The 15,584-nt window shown below is 38.9% G+C and overlaps 1 protein-coding gene across 44 annotated transcripts in view; it reads left to right on the top strand.

Moving 5' to 3' along the window:
- SORBS2 (sorbin and SH3 domain containing 2) overlaps positions 1–15,584 on the top strand; it is a 211,665-nt gene that overhangs the window by 124,124 nt on the left and 71,957 nt on the right. For 27 of the 44 annotated variants that reach the window (XM_059882287.1, XM_059882299.1, XM_059882285.1 and 24 more), the window contains 3 exons: positions 6,251–6,286; positions 9,323–9,461; positions 13,755–13,927. In XM_059882287.1, coding sequence (XP_059738270.1) covers positions 6,251–6,286; positions 9,323–9,461; positions 13,755–13,927 — 348 coding nt within the window. Of the gene's footprint in view, positions 1–6,250; positions 6,287–9,322; positions 9,462–13,754; positions 13,928–14,639; positions 14,721–15,584 lie in introns of those variants that run through there. The other 17 variants (NM_001372109.1, XM_059882291.1, XM_059882288.1 and 14 more) reach the window with 2 other exon arrangements.

The raw sequence follows: 15,584 nt of genomic DNA, 5'->3' as shown, positions 1-15,584 counted from the left end.
CAGGAGTCATAAGAGATGCCAGTTTGATCCCTGGGTTGGGAGGATCCCCTGGAGAAGGGCATGGCAACCCACTCCAGTCTCCTTGCCTGGAGAATCCCATGGACAGAGAGCCTGGCAGGCTATAGTCCATGGCGTCACAAAGAGCTGGACATAACTGAAGCAACTTAGCACACACTTTATTCATTCAACAAATATTTATTGGGTGTGTGTCGTCTATTCTAGCCACAGAGTTGCATTTGAAACCATTGATGATTAAAGTCTTGTCGATGGCAGAGGGAACAAATATTAATAAAAACTTAGATAAGTAGAATCACATAACATTAGAAGGAGATTATATCAATAAACTAAACAGCACTGACCAGGATTGAGGGCAGCAGAGTCCGTGTTAAATAGGGTAGTCAAAGAGCCCTCATGCAGCAGACAGAGCGGCTTTGAAGGGGGAAGAACTTTCCAGGCAGAGGGAATATTTAGTAGTGTAAAGGCGCTCAGGCTGAAGCATGCTGGGGCTGTTCAAAGACCATCAGGGAAGCCAGTGGGAAGGAAAGGAATCAAGTGAGGCTCAGAGTAAGAGGAAGTCAAGTCCGAGGTAAGAGAGGCCAGATGGCAGAAGTTCTAAGAAGCCACTGAAGGATTTCAACTTTTACTCTCAATGAAAATGGGAGTCAGCGGGGGAATTTAAGGCTACGACTGTCACTATTTGACTTACAGTCTAACCGAATCATTCTGGCAGCTCCATGGAGAGCAAACTACAGGAGGGCAAGATGGAGAGTAGGCAAGCCAAGCAGGTGGCAATGCAACAGCTTAAGTGAGAAATGGCGGTGGCTCTGAGCAGGGTGGAAGCAGGGGAGGTGGTGAGAAATCGGATTCGGAATGTATTTTGAAAATACAGTACATAGGACTTCCTGACAGATTGCATGTGGGAGGTGAGGGAAAGAAAAGAGGCAAGGCTGCCTTCAAAGTTTTGCATCTTTGCAACAGGGAAACGATGGAATTTGCCACCCTCTGTCCCCTGAGACTGGATAACCATGGGTACAGCAGGTTTGGGGAAAGATCAGAGGTTCCATCTGGGACCTGATAAGTTTGAGGTGGGTTTTAGACAGCCATGTGAAGAGGTCCAGGATGCAACTGGATATAGGAGTCTAGAGATCCAGTGAAAGGCCCAGGTTGGAGATATAAGCCATCGCCTTATAGATGCTTTTGCAGCCATGAGACTGAATGAGATGACCAGAGCATGGCTGCAAAGAGAGGAGCAGGCCCAAGGACTGAGCCCAAGGGCGTCCCGATAGTAAGAGGAGGAACCAACTCAGGAGACTAAAGGCAGTGTCTGCTAAGGGAGGAGGAAATCCAGAAAATGTGGCCTCCTGAAAGCCAAGTGGAGAAAGTACATTAAGAAGAGATGGTTAACTGCACAACTGATGCTGCTGGTATGTGGAAGATGAGATCTGCTAACCTGTCGCTGACTTAGAAGTGGGGAAGGGGGCCTTCTCAAGTTCTCTTGTGAGCTTGAGAGAGACTGGGAGGAGAAAAGTTGGACAGTCAGCTCCTTAAGGGGTTATTAATGTTAGACCATTCACTGAATGATTACCCTTTCCTGAGCCTCATCTTACATCATCTATAAAAACCTTACTTCATCTATAAAATGGGGATAATGATGTAGCATTCATCGCAGACTATTGCTGGGAGATTTCACTGCCTATAAGGAGCTGGGTACAGTGACTGCCATGAAATTCCCTCAATATGGAGTAACTGTGGTTATTTTTAAATATCCTTTTTCCTGTGTATCTGATTGGGAAAAGGAAATATATTATTTTCAACAATACATTTTTTGAATGGGTGGATTAAAGTTTGTTTTATAACACTTTGTCAAAAAGTGGTATAAAACCGTTGCAGTTCTGACTTGTTTTAATTGTGTAAGAATACGGAACTGAGATCCACCCACTTAACACATTTTAAAGTATACAATATAGTATCGTTGACTACAGGCACGGCTTTGTACAACAGATCTCCAGACTGTAATCACGTCACCATCTTGCATAACTGAAACTCCTCCTGTGAAGAGCAACTCCCATTTCCCTGTCTCCCCCATTCCTGGCAACTACCATTCTACTGTCTGCTTCTATGAGCTTGACTGTTTTAGATCCCTCATAAAAATGGAGCCATGCAATATTTCTCCTTCTGTGACTGGTTTATATCATTTAGAATAATGCCTTTGGATATCATCTGTGTTATCTCATGGGACAGGATTTCCTTTTTTTAAGGCTGAATAATTTTCCCTTGCCTGTATATACTGCGTTTTCTTTATTCATTCATTCACTGATGAGGATCTAGACATGTTTCCACATCTTGCCTATTGTGATATACTTTAAGTCTCATTTGCCATGGAATGGCCTTTCACAGCAGTGACCTTTTGTTTTAAATACCCACATTCCATGTTCTTGTAAGAAAGTCTCAGTAAATGCCAAGAACTATGAGCTACATATCGTAAATCAGCCAAATATATGCTCTATTATAAAGAATCATCCTCCCAAGAAAACAGCAGTCCCGAGAAACAAAAATGCTCTATCGAGAGTAAAAGGGAAACTTTAGTGCTCTAGAAGTTTCATTTATATACTTGGGTTTTTATTAAAGTCTGACCATTAGTGTAAGAAAAAAACTATAGCCTACCATTAGGAATTTTCGTTCTCTCCATATTTGATAATATAACACATTGCTTTATAAGCTGCATATGTTACAATTTACCTCCCACACATCTATGTATAGAGAGAACACAAAATGAGGTATGTTACCCTCTGTCACTATGTGAACAGATACCCTGTTGCTAAAAATGTTGCATTGTTCTCAATGTCAGATAAGTGCAAGTCTAAGTCAGGAGCTTTGAAAGACAGCAAAATCTACACCTCACACATTTTCTCTGGCATTTTTTACTGCTGTGTCCTTTGCTTCAGGAGAATAAACTTTATGATACATATAATATATAACAAATCTATTATGAAATAAAGTTATTGATCATTTGCCAAAGCTTTACTTTCACAGCTGCTGATGCACAAATGTTAGGGACTCACAGAGGACTTTGTCTCAGTGTCATATAGAAGAGGGAGAGAACTCACCTCTGTGGCTCCATGGGGTCAAGATGTAGAATGTGAAGGAAGGCTGATAACGAATAAATGCCAGCAAAGTGGGATGCAAGAAAAGGTAGAGAATACAGAGTATACTTTCTGGACCAGTCCCATCAACACCAGCCCCAGTCACTCATGTGTTCTATTAGGATGGCCAACCAATATTTCATGACTTCTTCTGTGTGAGTTTGTTATGAGATCAGTTGATCAGGCGTTACACTCACAAACTGATACAAAATATTGGTGACCTTTGACTTACATTCAAACACTTTAACCTTACATGGTCATGAAAAGACAGAGACACAAAACAAATATGATGGATTTTCTGCAGTCATCTATCTGCCACCAACTCAGTAGGGGGAAAAAATCTGCTCTTGTTTTAAACTAGTTTTTCCTACTTCAGAGTAGTTCAGAATGAGAAAATACTTCCCTCCCCTTTTCATACTTTCATCTTCCTCCTCTTATGTTCTCTTCAGGGAAACATTTGTATTGTGATTCTTTCTCCCCCTGTGTCTAAGAGGGCATTTCATTAACACAGGCATCAGGGTTATGTTAAAGAAGCTCCAGCTAGTCTACGAGAAAAGTTTTCAAAGTTTGTGTGTGGGTGCCCAATCGACTGTTGAACTTTCCAGTTTTATCCCTGGAAATTTAACTGTGATATGAGTCAACAAGAGGCATTTTACTGTCATCTACACACACATACATGTGAAAATTGTAAGCATATCAGCGGCTTGAGAGAAATTCAGAAAGTGAGATAGCTCTGTTTTCTATAGACCCTCTCTAGAAGAACAATGAATAAGGACCCTTCCTAGTATACAAACTGATCATATTCCCCATAAGTATGGTGGTTTTAGAGATGATATTCTTCAGCTTTTGACAGGTTTCACATCCAAAGAAAATGGGCAAGCCAGTCCCAAGAAGGGTACAATCATTAATTTTTCTTTTTATTTTAAAGGAAAAAAAAACTTGCTTTACACAGATTACTCAAATATTTTTGAATGATTTAATTTAAAAAAATTTTATTTAGCATAAAGAGAACTAAAGAAATTTATATTATATGAAAATGTCTTAAATGAAACTGCATTGTTATGAGGAATTTCATTGACATTATCCAACCCAAGACTGTTCTATACTGAATTCCATTCAGACTTGTAGCAAAATTCTAACCTATTAGATTGTAATTATTATAGTTTCATAATGTTACAGTTTTACTTGCATTAAAATCTAAACTTACGACTAAAAATTTACTAATAAAAAGGATGCAGTCCTTCTAAAACATTTCAAGTTCTGGGTTATTTTAAGGTTCCTATAAGTTAATTCTAAAATCTTAAAACTATACAAGTATAAAAGTATCATTTAAAATGAGTGGGGTTTTTTTACTTTATAAATGTTTAATTTTATATTGGCTTAGAGTTGATTAACAATGTTGTGTCAGTTTCAGGCGCATAGTAAAGCGATTCAGGTACGCACATGCATATCTATTCTTTTTCAAATTGAGATGGACATGTAGACACTGCTGTATTTAAAATGGATAACCAACAGAGACCTACTGTATATACAGGGAACTCTGCTTAATATTATGTTACAACCTAAATGGGACAAGAAGGTAAAATGAGTGTCTTTAAACAACAACAACACAAGCTTACTAGATAAGAATAGAATAGAGAAATCTGACTTTTATTCAGGGTTGGAGTTTCTTAACCTGTTAAAGATATGCTTTTGAGTATTCATTAACTCCTAAAATTGACACGAAATTTTATGAGTGTGTGCATTTTTCCTGAGAAGGATCAATAGCTCTCAGATTTTCAAGGCATCTATGACCAAGAGATCATTTTATATAGTGGGTTTTTTTTTTTTAATTCTTCAATTAAATGTCTGAGGAAAAAATTAATTTTAACTTTTTATGAGATCAGCAGTCTACATGAGATCAACTGTTATAAACATGACGACTGGCCAAGAACCACTTAAATCTTTACTAGGCAAGATTTTTACATTGATACAGTTCTGTTTACTGTATTCCCCATCCTTGTATTAATATAATATTTTGGCTATCTATGTTACAACCGACACCATACCAAACACTCAAAAATCCTCTATTCTGGAGGTGGGGGTTTCAGAGTGAGGAGTAAGAAAAAATATTTTGGTTCAGTGTTTCATTTACTCATGTTGAGTGAATACATTTATCATCATATTTGACCTGTGTGGTCAGATAACAGAAGGTTAGGACGAATAATCTTTAATGGGCCATCCACTCTCTTCCTTTTACAGACCACCCTTCCCACCATGTTCAGCCTCTTGGGTTGTATAGCCTTGGAGGTATTAGACCTTCTCTTTCGTCTTCAGTTTCTTTCTCCTTTACCTAAGATTTAAAGCCAACAGTAGTTCTAACCAACTAGGATGTACTCTAACATCATCCATGGCTGGTTTTTGGTTTGTTTTGTCTTTTTCCATTTTCACACAAAGATACCACTATTTCCACTGCTAGGATACCTTAAAGTTCAATCCTTTTAGCATCTTATAGTGGTGGGCTGCAGTCCATGGGGTCGCACAGAGTCGGACACAACTGAAGCAACTTAGCAGCAGCAGCAGCAGTGAAATCAAAATAGAGATTCAATGAGTGGAAAGGAAACAAAATTCCCTTTCCACTTAGTTGTGTTTAGTTTGATCAGTCTCTAGATCTGTAAATCAACATAACACAAGGCAAACTAATTTATAGTTGGGGGACACTTTCCAAGAAGGAGGCAGGAGGAGAAAACTGCTATAAGATTTTTCTGATGAAGGGAAACTAATTCTGCCAACCGATGGATAACCAGGTATTAACTTGCTGTCACCAGTACAAAAACTAAAACTTAGGAGAAAAAAATTCCATTATGCCAGCACTCTTAAGCTCCTACCCACAAATGAAAGCTGTGTGAAAACTGGTCTTATTTCCAAAACGCACTGGATTCATTTTCTGCATGTTTTCATGCTTTTCCTCTACTGTGTGGTTGGCACCTAATCCTTCTAAATATATTTCCTTAAAGTGCTTGCAAATAAATCTGTGCTTTGCCTTCTCTGTCACACTGCACAAAAAGAGATGTTTTTATTAATTGGATAATTTATCTCTCTTCTCATTATTTTTTCCTCAAACTCAGCTTGGAAACCAGAACTTAACTGCCAATGTGTTGGAGGTAAACGCTTCACAGACAAATCTGACCAGAAGCCTCTGCCCCATGCCCACCTTCTGGGGTACCTCATAATCCTTTTTCACAAGACGGTGGCTCCAGCCCAGCCTCACTTACCCTGCCACCACCTGCTGATTTGGGGTCTTCACACCTGCAAATACCCCCAAACCTTTTCACACTGTTTTTATAACCACGTCTCCCGGGGCGAGCACTCCTCCTGCTCCTCCAGGGAGTCCTCCTCAGCCACCCCAGATGAACTGCAGATAGCTGACTCTGACACCACTGACCATTCTGAAACACCTTCCCCAACCTTGGGTCAGCAGTCTGCCATGACAGATGGTGTCACCTTAACCACCCCTGCTATCATGCACGGAATTACTCCTCTTTCCTTTGCTCCATCATTTTTTAAACAGATCTCCAAAAGCCAAAAGGACCAGTTTCTTGTCTGCCATCTGATTTTGCACCTGAGCATTTTTATTTGCATAGGTGTTGATTTCATCTAAACCAATCCTGTATCATCTATTAGGGAAAATTCCACTAGAATCATCCTCATAAGCCTATTTTGGGCTGAAAAAGTCAATTATATTCTCCTAATTCATTTTGGAGTCACTTACGTTCACACTGTGTTGCTCTAGTGAGTTGTACAGTGATTTGCCTTAATAAGTTTTCTCAAAAATTTAGATATCCATATAATATGATGATGATTCGATTATAAAGTCTAAATCCTAATTTACTTCAGAGACTCATATGAATGTGCCCTGTGTGAGCAGTTCACATCTCCTTATTCATCACATACATGATTACTCACTGTATGATGTTAATTCTTGCTGCTCCTTCATTAACAGCTACATCTTTTGAACCCATTTGTCCAACAGGAGTAAATAATGTATATAATCTACACTGCAGAAATTTAGCCCTATGAATTTTTTGGAACCATTTTCCCAAGCCATTCCAATACAGAAATTTATGAATATTTATTGTTTTATATAGCAATAATTTGTCTTCCATTTAGATTAAATATAAATATTTTCCATACATATTTATATCATTTACATATGTCTTATTTGACAAGCAGCCCCTAATAAATGATTTATGAATGACTGAAGTGCTTCAAAATTTTATGGTGCAGATTTTCAATTATGTATACTGCATGTATGCCTGAAAGGGATACATATATCCTTGTGGAGCTAATTGTAACTGAACTTACTTTTTTTTTGCAGTGCAATAATAAACGTTTATTGTTTTAGATTCTGTCTTAGGTGGCTTGTTAAGCAGCAATAGCTAACTGATACAAAACCCAACACTATATGAACTTATTTTAAATTGCATATACCTTCTCCATGAGATGGCTTTCCTAATAATCATTTCATATAACAATAAAATATATTCTAAAGTTCTAATAGTAGCATTCAATTAGTAAAATCCTAATTGATTTAACATGATGAAAGACTAAATCTATTTGCAGTGTTTATTTTTTTTTTTAACCCATAGCCATTGTTATTGAAACCATCAATATAGAAGGAAGGGCAGCTTTCCTAAGTTTAGTTACAAAACATGATAGTTTTTAGTTCTCCTACCTTTAATGTTAATTCAAACACATTATAACAATAATATTGAAAATATATTTACAAAGATCAACCAAATTGGATTTGGGCCACGAGGCAAAAATATTATTGAATAATTCATCAAAGGTATATAAGCATTCTGAAGCATTTGGGGAGATCTGTGCATCACACTTATTTGAATGGCCAGTGCTCTAAGTTAGAAGACCCTCAAGACAGAGTTGCTTATGAGAGTAATTTCTGTAACAGCTCAGAGAAGTACTTCATCGTTAAGCACTATCATTGTAATGAAATGCTTACTGACTTTAGGACAGATGTGGCATGGCTAGAAAGTAACAAAATTGGATTAATTCTACATGATTTGAAAACATCTGCTTTAAAGTGAGAAATCATGGAAATGTGAAATTAATTGACTACCTATGTTTCAGGCCTGTACAACAAAAGTTTAATTGTTTTAAAATAAGTAGATTAAGTTCACAAATTATGGTTCTTTATCTGTATGCATATGTGTGCTGTGCGTGTACTATATTCAGCTGTATTTTAACCAAGTGCTCTTGCTAACGTTTTATCTTATTTGCATGCATCTGCACAGTGCCCAGTGCTGTACTGTAGACAGACAGGCAAGCTTAATAGCAGTGAGTTCAACCTCTCTGAACTGAGCTGATTCAATTCAATTTTAATATGTATCTACTGAATATCTACTATGATATTAGCACCAGATTGCATGTTATACAGGAAAAAAAAATGTTTAAAAAGCATATGTATCACAATTTAAAACAGGGATCTTGAAACACCAATGGGGATATGAAAATACTCAGATAAAAAGCTATCAAAACAACAAATTAGTATTACTATAAAGGGCTAAAAAGTGAGATGAGAGCTGGAAGTAGCCAGAGATTTAACACATCTTTCTGATGTTCTGCGAAGTATTTGATTCTTCCAGAATAGATTGCTTCAGGACATATAAATGCAAACAATTATCCTCCTTCTGTTAGTCACCTTGCCCTGGAGACACTGATTCACTAGAGGGTATATATCCATGATTAAACCTGAGAGCCAATCCCTTTCTTCTCATCAAAGAACATTCATTTCAAATCCGACACGCAGAGCAGTATGACAGTGTTCTGACTACTTAAGTCATGACATAGGAACAGATTCACCCTCGTGTTTATTGTAACTGACTCCTATGAGATCTTTGGACATCACTGTTGGCAGAGTGCTGTGCCCAGTGGTCAGCTGCTTCCATTCCCTCATCACCTCCTATGGTCTCTGACATAAAAAGAAAGTGATTTTCAAAGTAAAGGAAAATAGAGAAGACACTGAAAAGAACGTGCCATGCCCTTCTAGACATCAGTTTCAAAGTAAATAAACACTTGACAGCTGATTGCTGTCATGTGAGTTGAAGTCTTTATTGCCAATTAAGGAGTGAGGCGTATAGGGGAATGTGTGCTTTAACAGGATGTCTTTGCACTTTTCTCAGAGCCAGATAACAGTGAATGGAAACTCTGGAGGCACTGTGAGTCCAATGAGTTACTATCAAAGGCCGTTTTCCCCTTCTGCTTACTCGCTACCAGGCTCACTCAATTCAAGCATGATCATGCAGCATGGCCGGTCACTTGGTAAGTCATCTGATTTTCATGACAATTTAAATATAGCAGGTACAAACCACATGAGAAATTTATAAAGCATCCAAATAATTTTTGGAAAAGGAAGAAGAAATATGCAACACTGCATTTTTTTAATGAGCCTATCCTAGGAGAGGAATTAAAGGCAGAGGATTCAACACTGGAGAAAATAGACACCCAGCTATTCCAAGACAATGACTGCATCTATGTCTGTGTGTGGAGAAGGCTATTAGATATTTGGGGTGATGGCGTAGAAAGACAGAGATGGCCATTTAGGGAGAAGCGAGTGCACATACAGCAGGAGAACTTTCCATGAGGGATAGATACCATCTGTGTTTGAGACAGCCCTTTCTTTCATGGAAAAGCTTTCATTATAGAACTGTTTAGCAATTAAAACAGCCTAACAAGGGGACAGGCGCCTCACAGAGTAGTAAACTGCTGTTGGAACCGAGACCAGAAGACCATCAGACGGGGGTGTGAGTTCCTTTAAATGATTCCAGAATTTTATAGGAAGTTATTTCTAAATCTTTGGGGAATTAAGTCAAAGATAGAGCTCTCCTCCAGAAAAAGAAATGAACATTAGAACAGCCACATAAATATTAAGACATAATTTCATGGGGCTAATGAACTCTTTAGAGCCTCCTGGAAAAGAAGCTGTGCTATGTAATTCTAGAAACATTTTTATGCAGCAAACTATGTTAGGACAACTTAGAAGATAATGTAATAAGTATTTCTTGGCTTTTAAAAGGGTAAAGAAAAAACCCCAAACATTGGGAAACTGACCGAATCAAACCATCATCTGAATTGAAGCTGAAAAAGGTTTCATGCTTAGCAACCGGAAAGCCTCCAGGACAGCTGGAAACAGGGAACCCGGCAGAGGGCCATGTGACTTCAACCTACCTCTCAGAAAAGCAGGAGACCAATCCTCTGGACACCACCAAGCAGCAAAGAGAAAGGAACTAGACAGGGCTTTAACTCCCATGTCTTCATTGACAGTAGACAGCATCTTCTCACCCCTGACACTGTATTGAAAGAAAATGAGGGTATTAATTTACCCAGGAACACCCAGCCTATGGATTATGCAACTCAAACTTTTGTGGCCAACAAAAGCTCTCTAATTATAAGACTTACATGGAGCCATGAGACTCATTAAGCAGAAGTCTAAATATACTTGCTCATTCTCTAAGGCTGCTCCTGGGATCATCTGTGAATCTTATAATGATGTCCTTTTAGAGTATAAGAAAGTAGAATGTCTTTGTGCCAAAACACTGCCCTTATATAAGCAATCTGTGGTGTAGTATTATAATAGGAGTCTGTTATATTTAGATTCTTTATGGAGCTATGCATGAACACATATCTATAGTAAAATTCTACAAATTACTCTTGCCATAATATTTTCCCAAATAATTATTATCAAAATTAGACTCTCCTCTTTATCTTTCTTAATGAACACAGTTTTGTCCCTCCCACTCCAACAAATAAAATATATAAATACTTGATAATGGACAGATTTTTATATTAGAACATATCAATGGGTCGATTTTACATATAAACTATACTACACAGAAAAAAATTCTGTAGATAAATATTGAACAAATTCTGCCTAGAGGAACTATTCTGCCCTAAAGGAACTTTATACAGTTGAGGACAAAAAGATTGAAAATGAGAGTTAGTAACCATATAAGAGCACAATAAAATAAAAGGCTAACTTGTATTATGTAAGCTATTAGTTCATAGAATCTTAGGAATCACATATTAAGACAGAGTTAACACCGATGGTGATTGCAGCCATGAAATTAAAAGGTGCTTACTCCTTGGAAGAAAAGTTATGACCAACCTAGATAGCATATTCAAAAGCAGAGACATTACTTTACCAACAAAGGTCTGTCTAGTCAAGGCTATGGTTTTTCCTGTGGTCATGTATGGATGCAAAAGTTGTACTGTGAAGAAAGCTGAGTGCTGAAGAATTGATGCTTTTGAACTGTGGTGTTGGAGAAGACTCTTGAGAGTCCCTGGGACTGCAAGGAGATCCAACCAGTCCATTCTAAAGGAGATCAGCCCTGGGTGTTCTTTGGAAGGAATGATGCTAGCTGAAACTCCAGTACTTTGGCCACTTCATGCGAAGAGTTGACTCATTGGAAAAGACTCTGATGCTGGGAGGGATTGGGGGCAGGAGGAAAAGGGGAAGACAGAGGATGAGATGGCTGGATGCCATCACTGACTCGATGGATGTGACTTTGAGTGAACTCCGGGAGATGGTGATGGACAGGGAGGCCTGGAGTGCTGAGATTCATGGGGTCACAAAGAGTCGGACACGACTGAGTGACTGAACTGAACACCGTTTAGACTGGGACTTTGCACATACTCAGTGCTCAAAAAATATTTGATAGAAATACTAGCATCGTGGTGTCCACTCAAATCCTTTCCATAATTAAATGCAAAATCAGAGTCAAGTATCACTTTGCATCTTAATTTGGAGTTGCTTGGGAAAGATATTACTTTTATATACAATAGCACATAATGCAGTTTTATTCTTAGCCTTATTTATCCTTCATCATGAATTGAAATGGACTGAAAAAGCCTTTCTGTTGCAAACTAAAACATAATCGGAGTATAGAAGTTATAAATGTTACAATGGATTTTAGTTTGAAGAGGTCTTATCTTTATTTATCCTTATAATGATGAGTCAATTTTTAAAAATATCTTATGAAGTTCTGCTACAAAACAGTCATATCTTTTTAGATTTTTTTTAGATCTGCTATATCTATATCTATACTTATATGTAATCAATGACTGCTACCCTGACATAAAGACTTCCTTATCCACATAAAAAAAAAAAAAGACCCAAGTTACATGAGTAACAGACCTGCAAAACCATGGCTGAGAGTCATACTTGGTCAGCAAAATTTTGAAATTTACTGTAGAAAAACAGAAAGTATATCATCAATTGTACTAAATAAATGATAATAATGTATAAATACCCAGGTACTATAAGTGGAATATATAGTACACCTATGTCCTCTTTGTTTCTTACAAAAGTACACCAAAAGTTAACAAAGATGGCTTGAAAATAAGAATGTGATAAATCTCAGCCACACTGTATGCTTATGGCAACTTTCACATCCCAGGGGTGAGAAGTCATGGTTTTTGCTTCTTTAAAGTAAAAACAAAGCTATTCTGGCCATCATAGAGTCTTAGATAAAAATTAATACTAATAGCTTATGATCATTTCTTTAACCATATGCCTTAACATCCAAGTATACGTTTGGATGTGAAGATTTCCTGATGTGATTAGGAAGTCATCATCACTAGACCCACCAGAAAAATCTCAAAAGCACTTTCTTAACACAGTGGTGGCCACACGGCCACATGGTCTTTCAACAAATACTATTCTTCCCTTAACCCCTGTCACTGAATGATGAAGATCTTGTTTTCAGAGGTCCGAACAGTATATACCTACATGTTAACAAAGAGTGGCTCAAATTTAAGATAAAGGAGTTAAAAGAAATAGTGATGGAAATACACTCTGTATTTATTTATAGATATAATACGGAGCTTCCCTGGTAGCTCAGCTGGTAAAGAACTGCCTGCAACGCAGGAGACCTCAGTTCTATTCCTGGGTCAGGAAGATCCCCTGGAGAAGGGATAGGGTACCCATTCCAGAATTCTTGGGCTTCCCTGGTGGCTCAGATGGTAAAGAATCTGCCTGCAAAGCAGGAGACCTGGGTTCGATCCCTGAGTTGGGAAGATCCCCTGGAGGAATGCATGGCAACCCACTCTGGTATTCTTGCCTGAAGAATCCTCATGGACAAAGGAGCCTGGTTCAATATATACCTACATGTTAAAAATGAGTGACTCAAATTTAAGATAAATGAGCTAGAAGATATACTGATGCAAATACACTCTATATTTATTTATAAATGTAGTATTACATGTGTGTTATTGGCTCAGTCATGCCTGACTCTTTGCAAGCCCATGGACTGTAGCCCACCAGCCTCCTCTAGCCATGGGATTTTCCAGGCAAGAATAATGTAGTGAATTGCCATTCTCTTCTCCAGGGGATTTCCCTACCCAAAGATCAAACATGGGCCTCCTGCATTACAGGCAGGTTCTTTACTGTCTGAGCCACCAGGGAAGCACATAGTATTACATATTTATGCATAATTCATCACATATAACTATGTAATTACAGATAATTATAATATACTGTATTATAGTAGGCATGAATATGAGGCTTCATTACTCTGATTCCCTGTGCATCAACTATATTTCACATCTTCTCTGCAGATTCCTCGGAGGCATACCCCCAGCATGCTCAGTCTCTGGACGGCAGCGTGGGCAGCTCGATACCACTGTACAGGTCCTCCGAGGAGGAAAAGAGAGTGACAGTCATCAAGGCACCCCACTACCCAGGGATCGGGCCAGTGGATGAATCCGGAATCCCCACGGCAATCAGAACGGTAGGAAATGCCAGTGCCCGCTTTGCTCCGGGGCTGTGCAAATCTCCACAAAGGATGGATTGTCGGTGGCTTTGTGCATTCCTACACTCTTATATAATGAGGATTGCCCTCTGTGCCATCTGAGTTCTCGTGAATATTATGCTGTGTGCAGCAGAGAAAAGGAACTGTCCATTGAAGATAATGGCCCAATCTGTTTCTCTATTTCAATTTAAAAAGCACGAAAATTGTGATTCTGTGAGATGATAGAAGTAAGCTTTGTTTGCCTTCACCTTTTACCAAGGAGTGTTAAGGCAACAGAGAGAGAAGAGAGAAGGGAGAATTAAATGTGAATTCTTTGGCTACACTGAATTCCCACGTGCACAGCAAATAAGCCAGTGATTTGTGTCTGGAGATGGATGTGCCTTACTGCCAGGAGATTGGGAGCCCTGGATTGGGAGTTGAGAAGCCTGATGATTGGAGGGAAGGGAGTTCATGTCAGAGAAAGGAAAAGCTGTCCGAGGAAAATACACATCACATTTGAGTGTCCCTCGTCGGCTGTGCCTGCCGAGAGCTCTCCGGGGCGATCAGTGGAAGTGTTTGGGTTGGGTTTTTTTTTTTTTCCTCCAGTCTGTAAACTCTGCCAGATCATTGCTCAGTGCGTCAGGGCAGCCCCTTCTGGCAAAGTTCAGCAGCGGCAGAGGCCGAGCTCGGGCAGGCAGCTGCTTGCTGAGCCAGTCCACTTGGAGAGGAGGTTTGTGCTAGCCTGCGGGGAAGAAGACCGGGCGCCAGGATGAGAGCCGCAGCACCTCTGCAGGTGAAACTGGGGGGCGGGGAGGGACCGCAGCGCCATCTGCATACACGGGTCCGCATACCTGGCTGGGAGGTTGCGGAGGGCTCCTGGTTTGGAATGCAAACCTGCCTGCTGGGCCAAAGACGAGAGTGCAGAGAGGAAAAGACGGGCATTAGATTAGAAAAAGATCTGGGGCAATTGGAATCTGCTCAAAATGAACGAGAGAGTGAGGGTGGGTGAGGTTCTTCTCTTCTTGAATTTGCATTTATTATATGGATCCCACGATCTGAGAGAAGAGTTAAAAAGTGATTATTCCAAGCATCTGTATTAGAAAGGGAAGCCAGAAGGTAAGTCTGTAGAGTCATTGCTAGGGCTTTAGACTCATGAGATTCTGGGAATGTTGAATGTGGCTAATTATAAAGACCTAAAAAAATCTATGTTGGCACCAATGGTTGTCATATTTAAGTGACAGGAAAAGTTTGCGATCGGACAAACACTTTTAATCTTACAGTGACTGCATGTTTCTGGTGGTGGCGCTTCCTTGTATATTTCTTTTTTAAGGTTTCCCAAATACTTTAATTAGAATGTTTTTCCCCTAATAGAGTAGGGATACAGTGTCAGACTGGTACAGTGTCACTGGTTTTGTTAAATTGACCCTTGAAACATAATAGTTACACAAATTAGAGATTCCTGATTCTGCACAGTTATATAGACTCTCTTATTTTATCTGAGACCTCTAGGTGTGTTTTTAAGTCAGTACACTGCAAAGTTAGAACTGTTTTTATCCATTAGATATAATTTTCTTAAATAACAAGGCCTTGCTTTTCACATTTTAAAAGGAAAAAACCGAGATGTTAGAGATGGTTAATGAAAAGTCAAAAAATATTA

Source organism: Bos taurus, chromosome 27 (genome assembly GCF_002263795.3).
Source record: "Bos taurus isolate L1 Dominette 01449 registration number 42190680 breed Hereford chromosome 27, ARS-UCD2.0, whole genome shotgun sequence".
NCBI lineage: Eukaryota > Metazoa > Chordata > Mammalia > Artiodactyla > Bovidae > Bos > Bos taurus.
The sequence above is the reverse complement of the archived record's forward strand: the minus strand, read 5'-3'. Positions and strand labels throughout refer to the sequence as shown.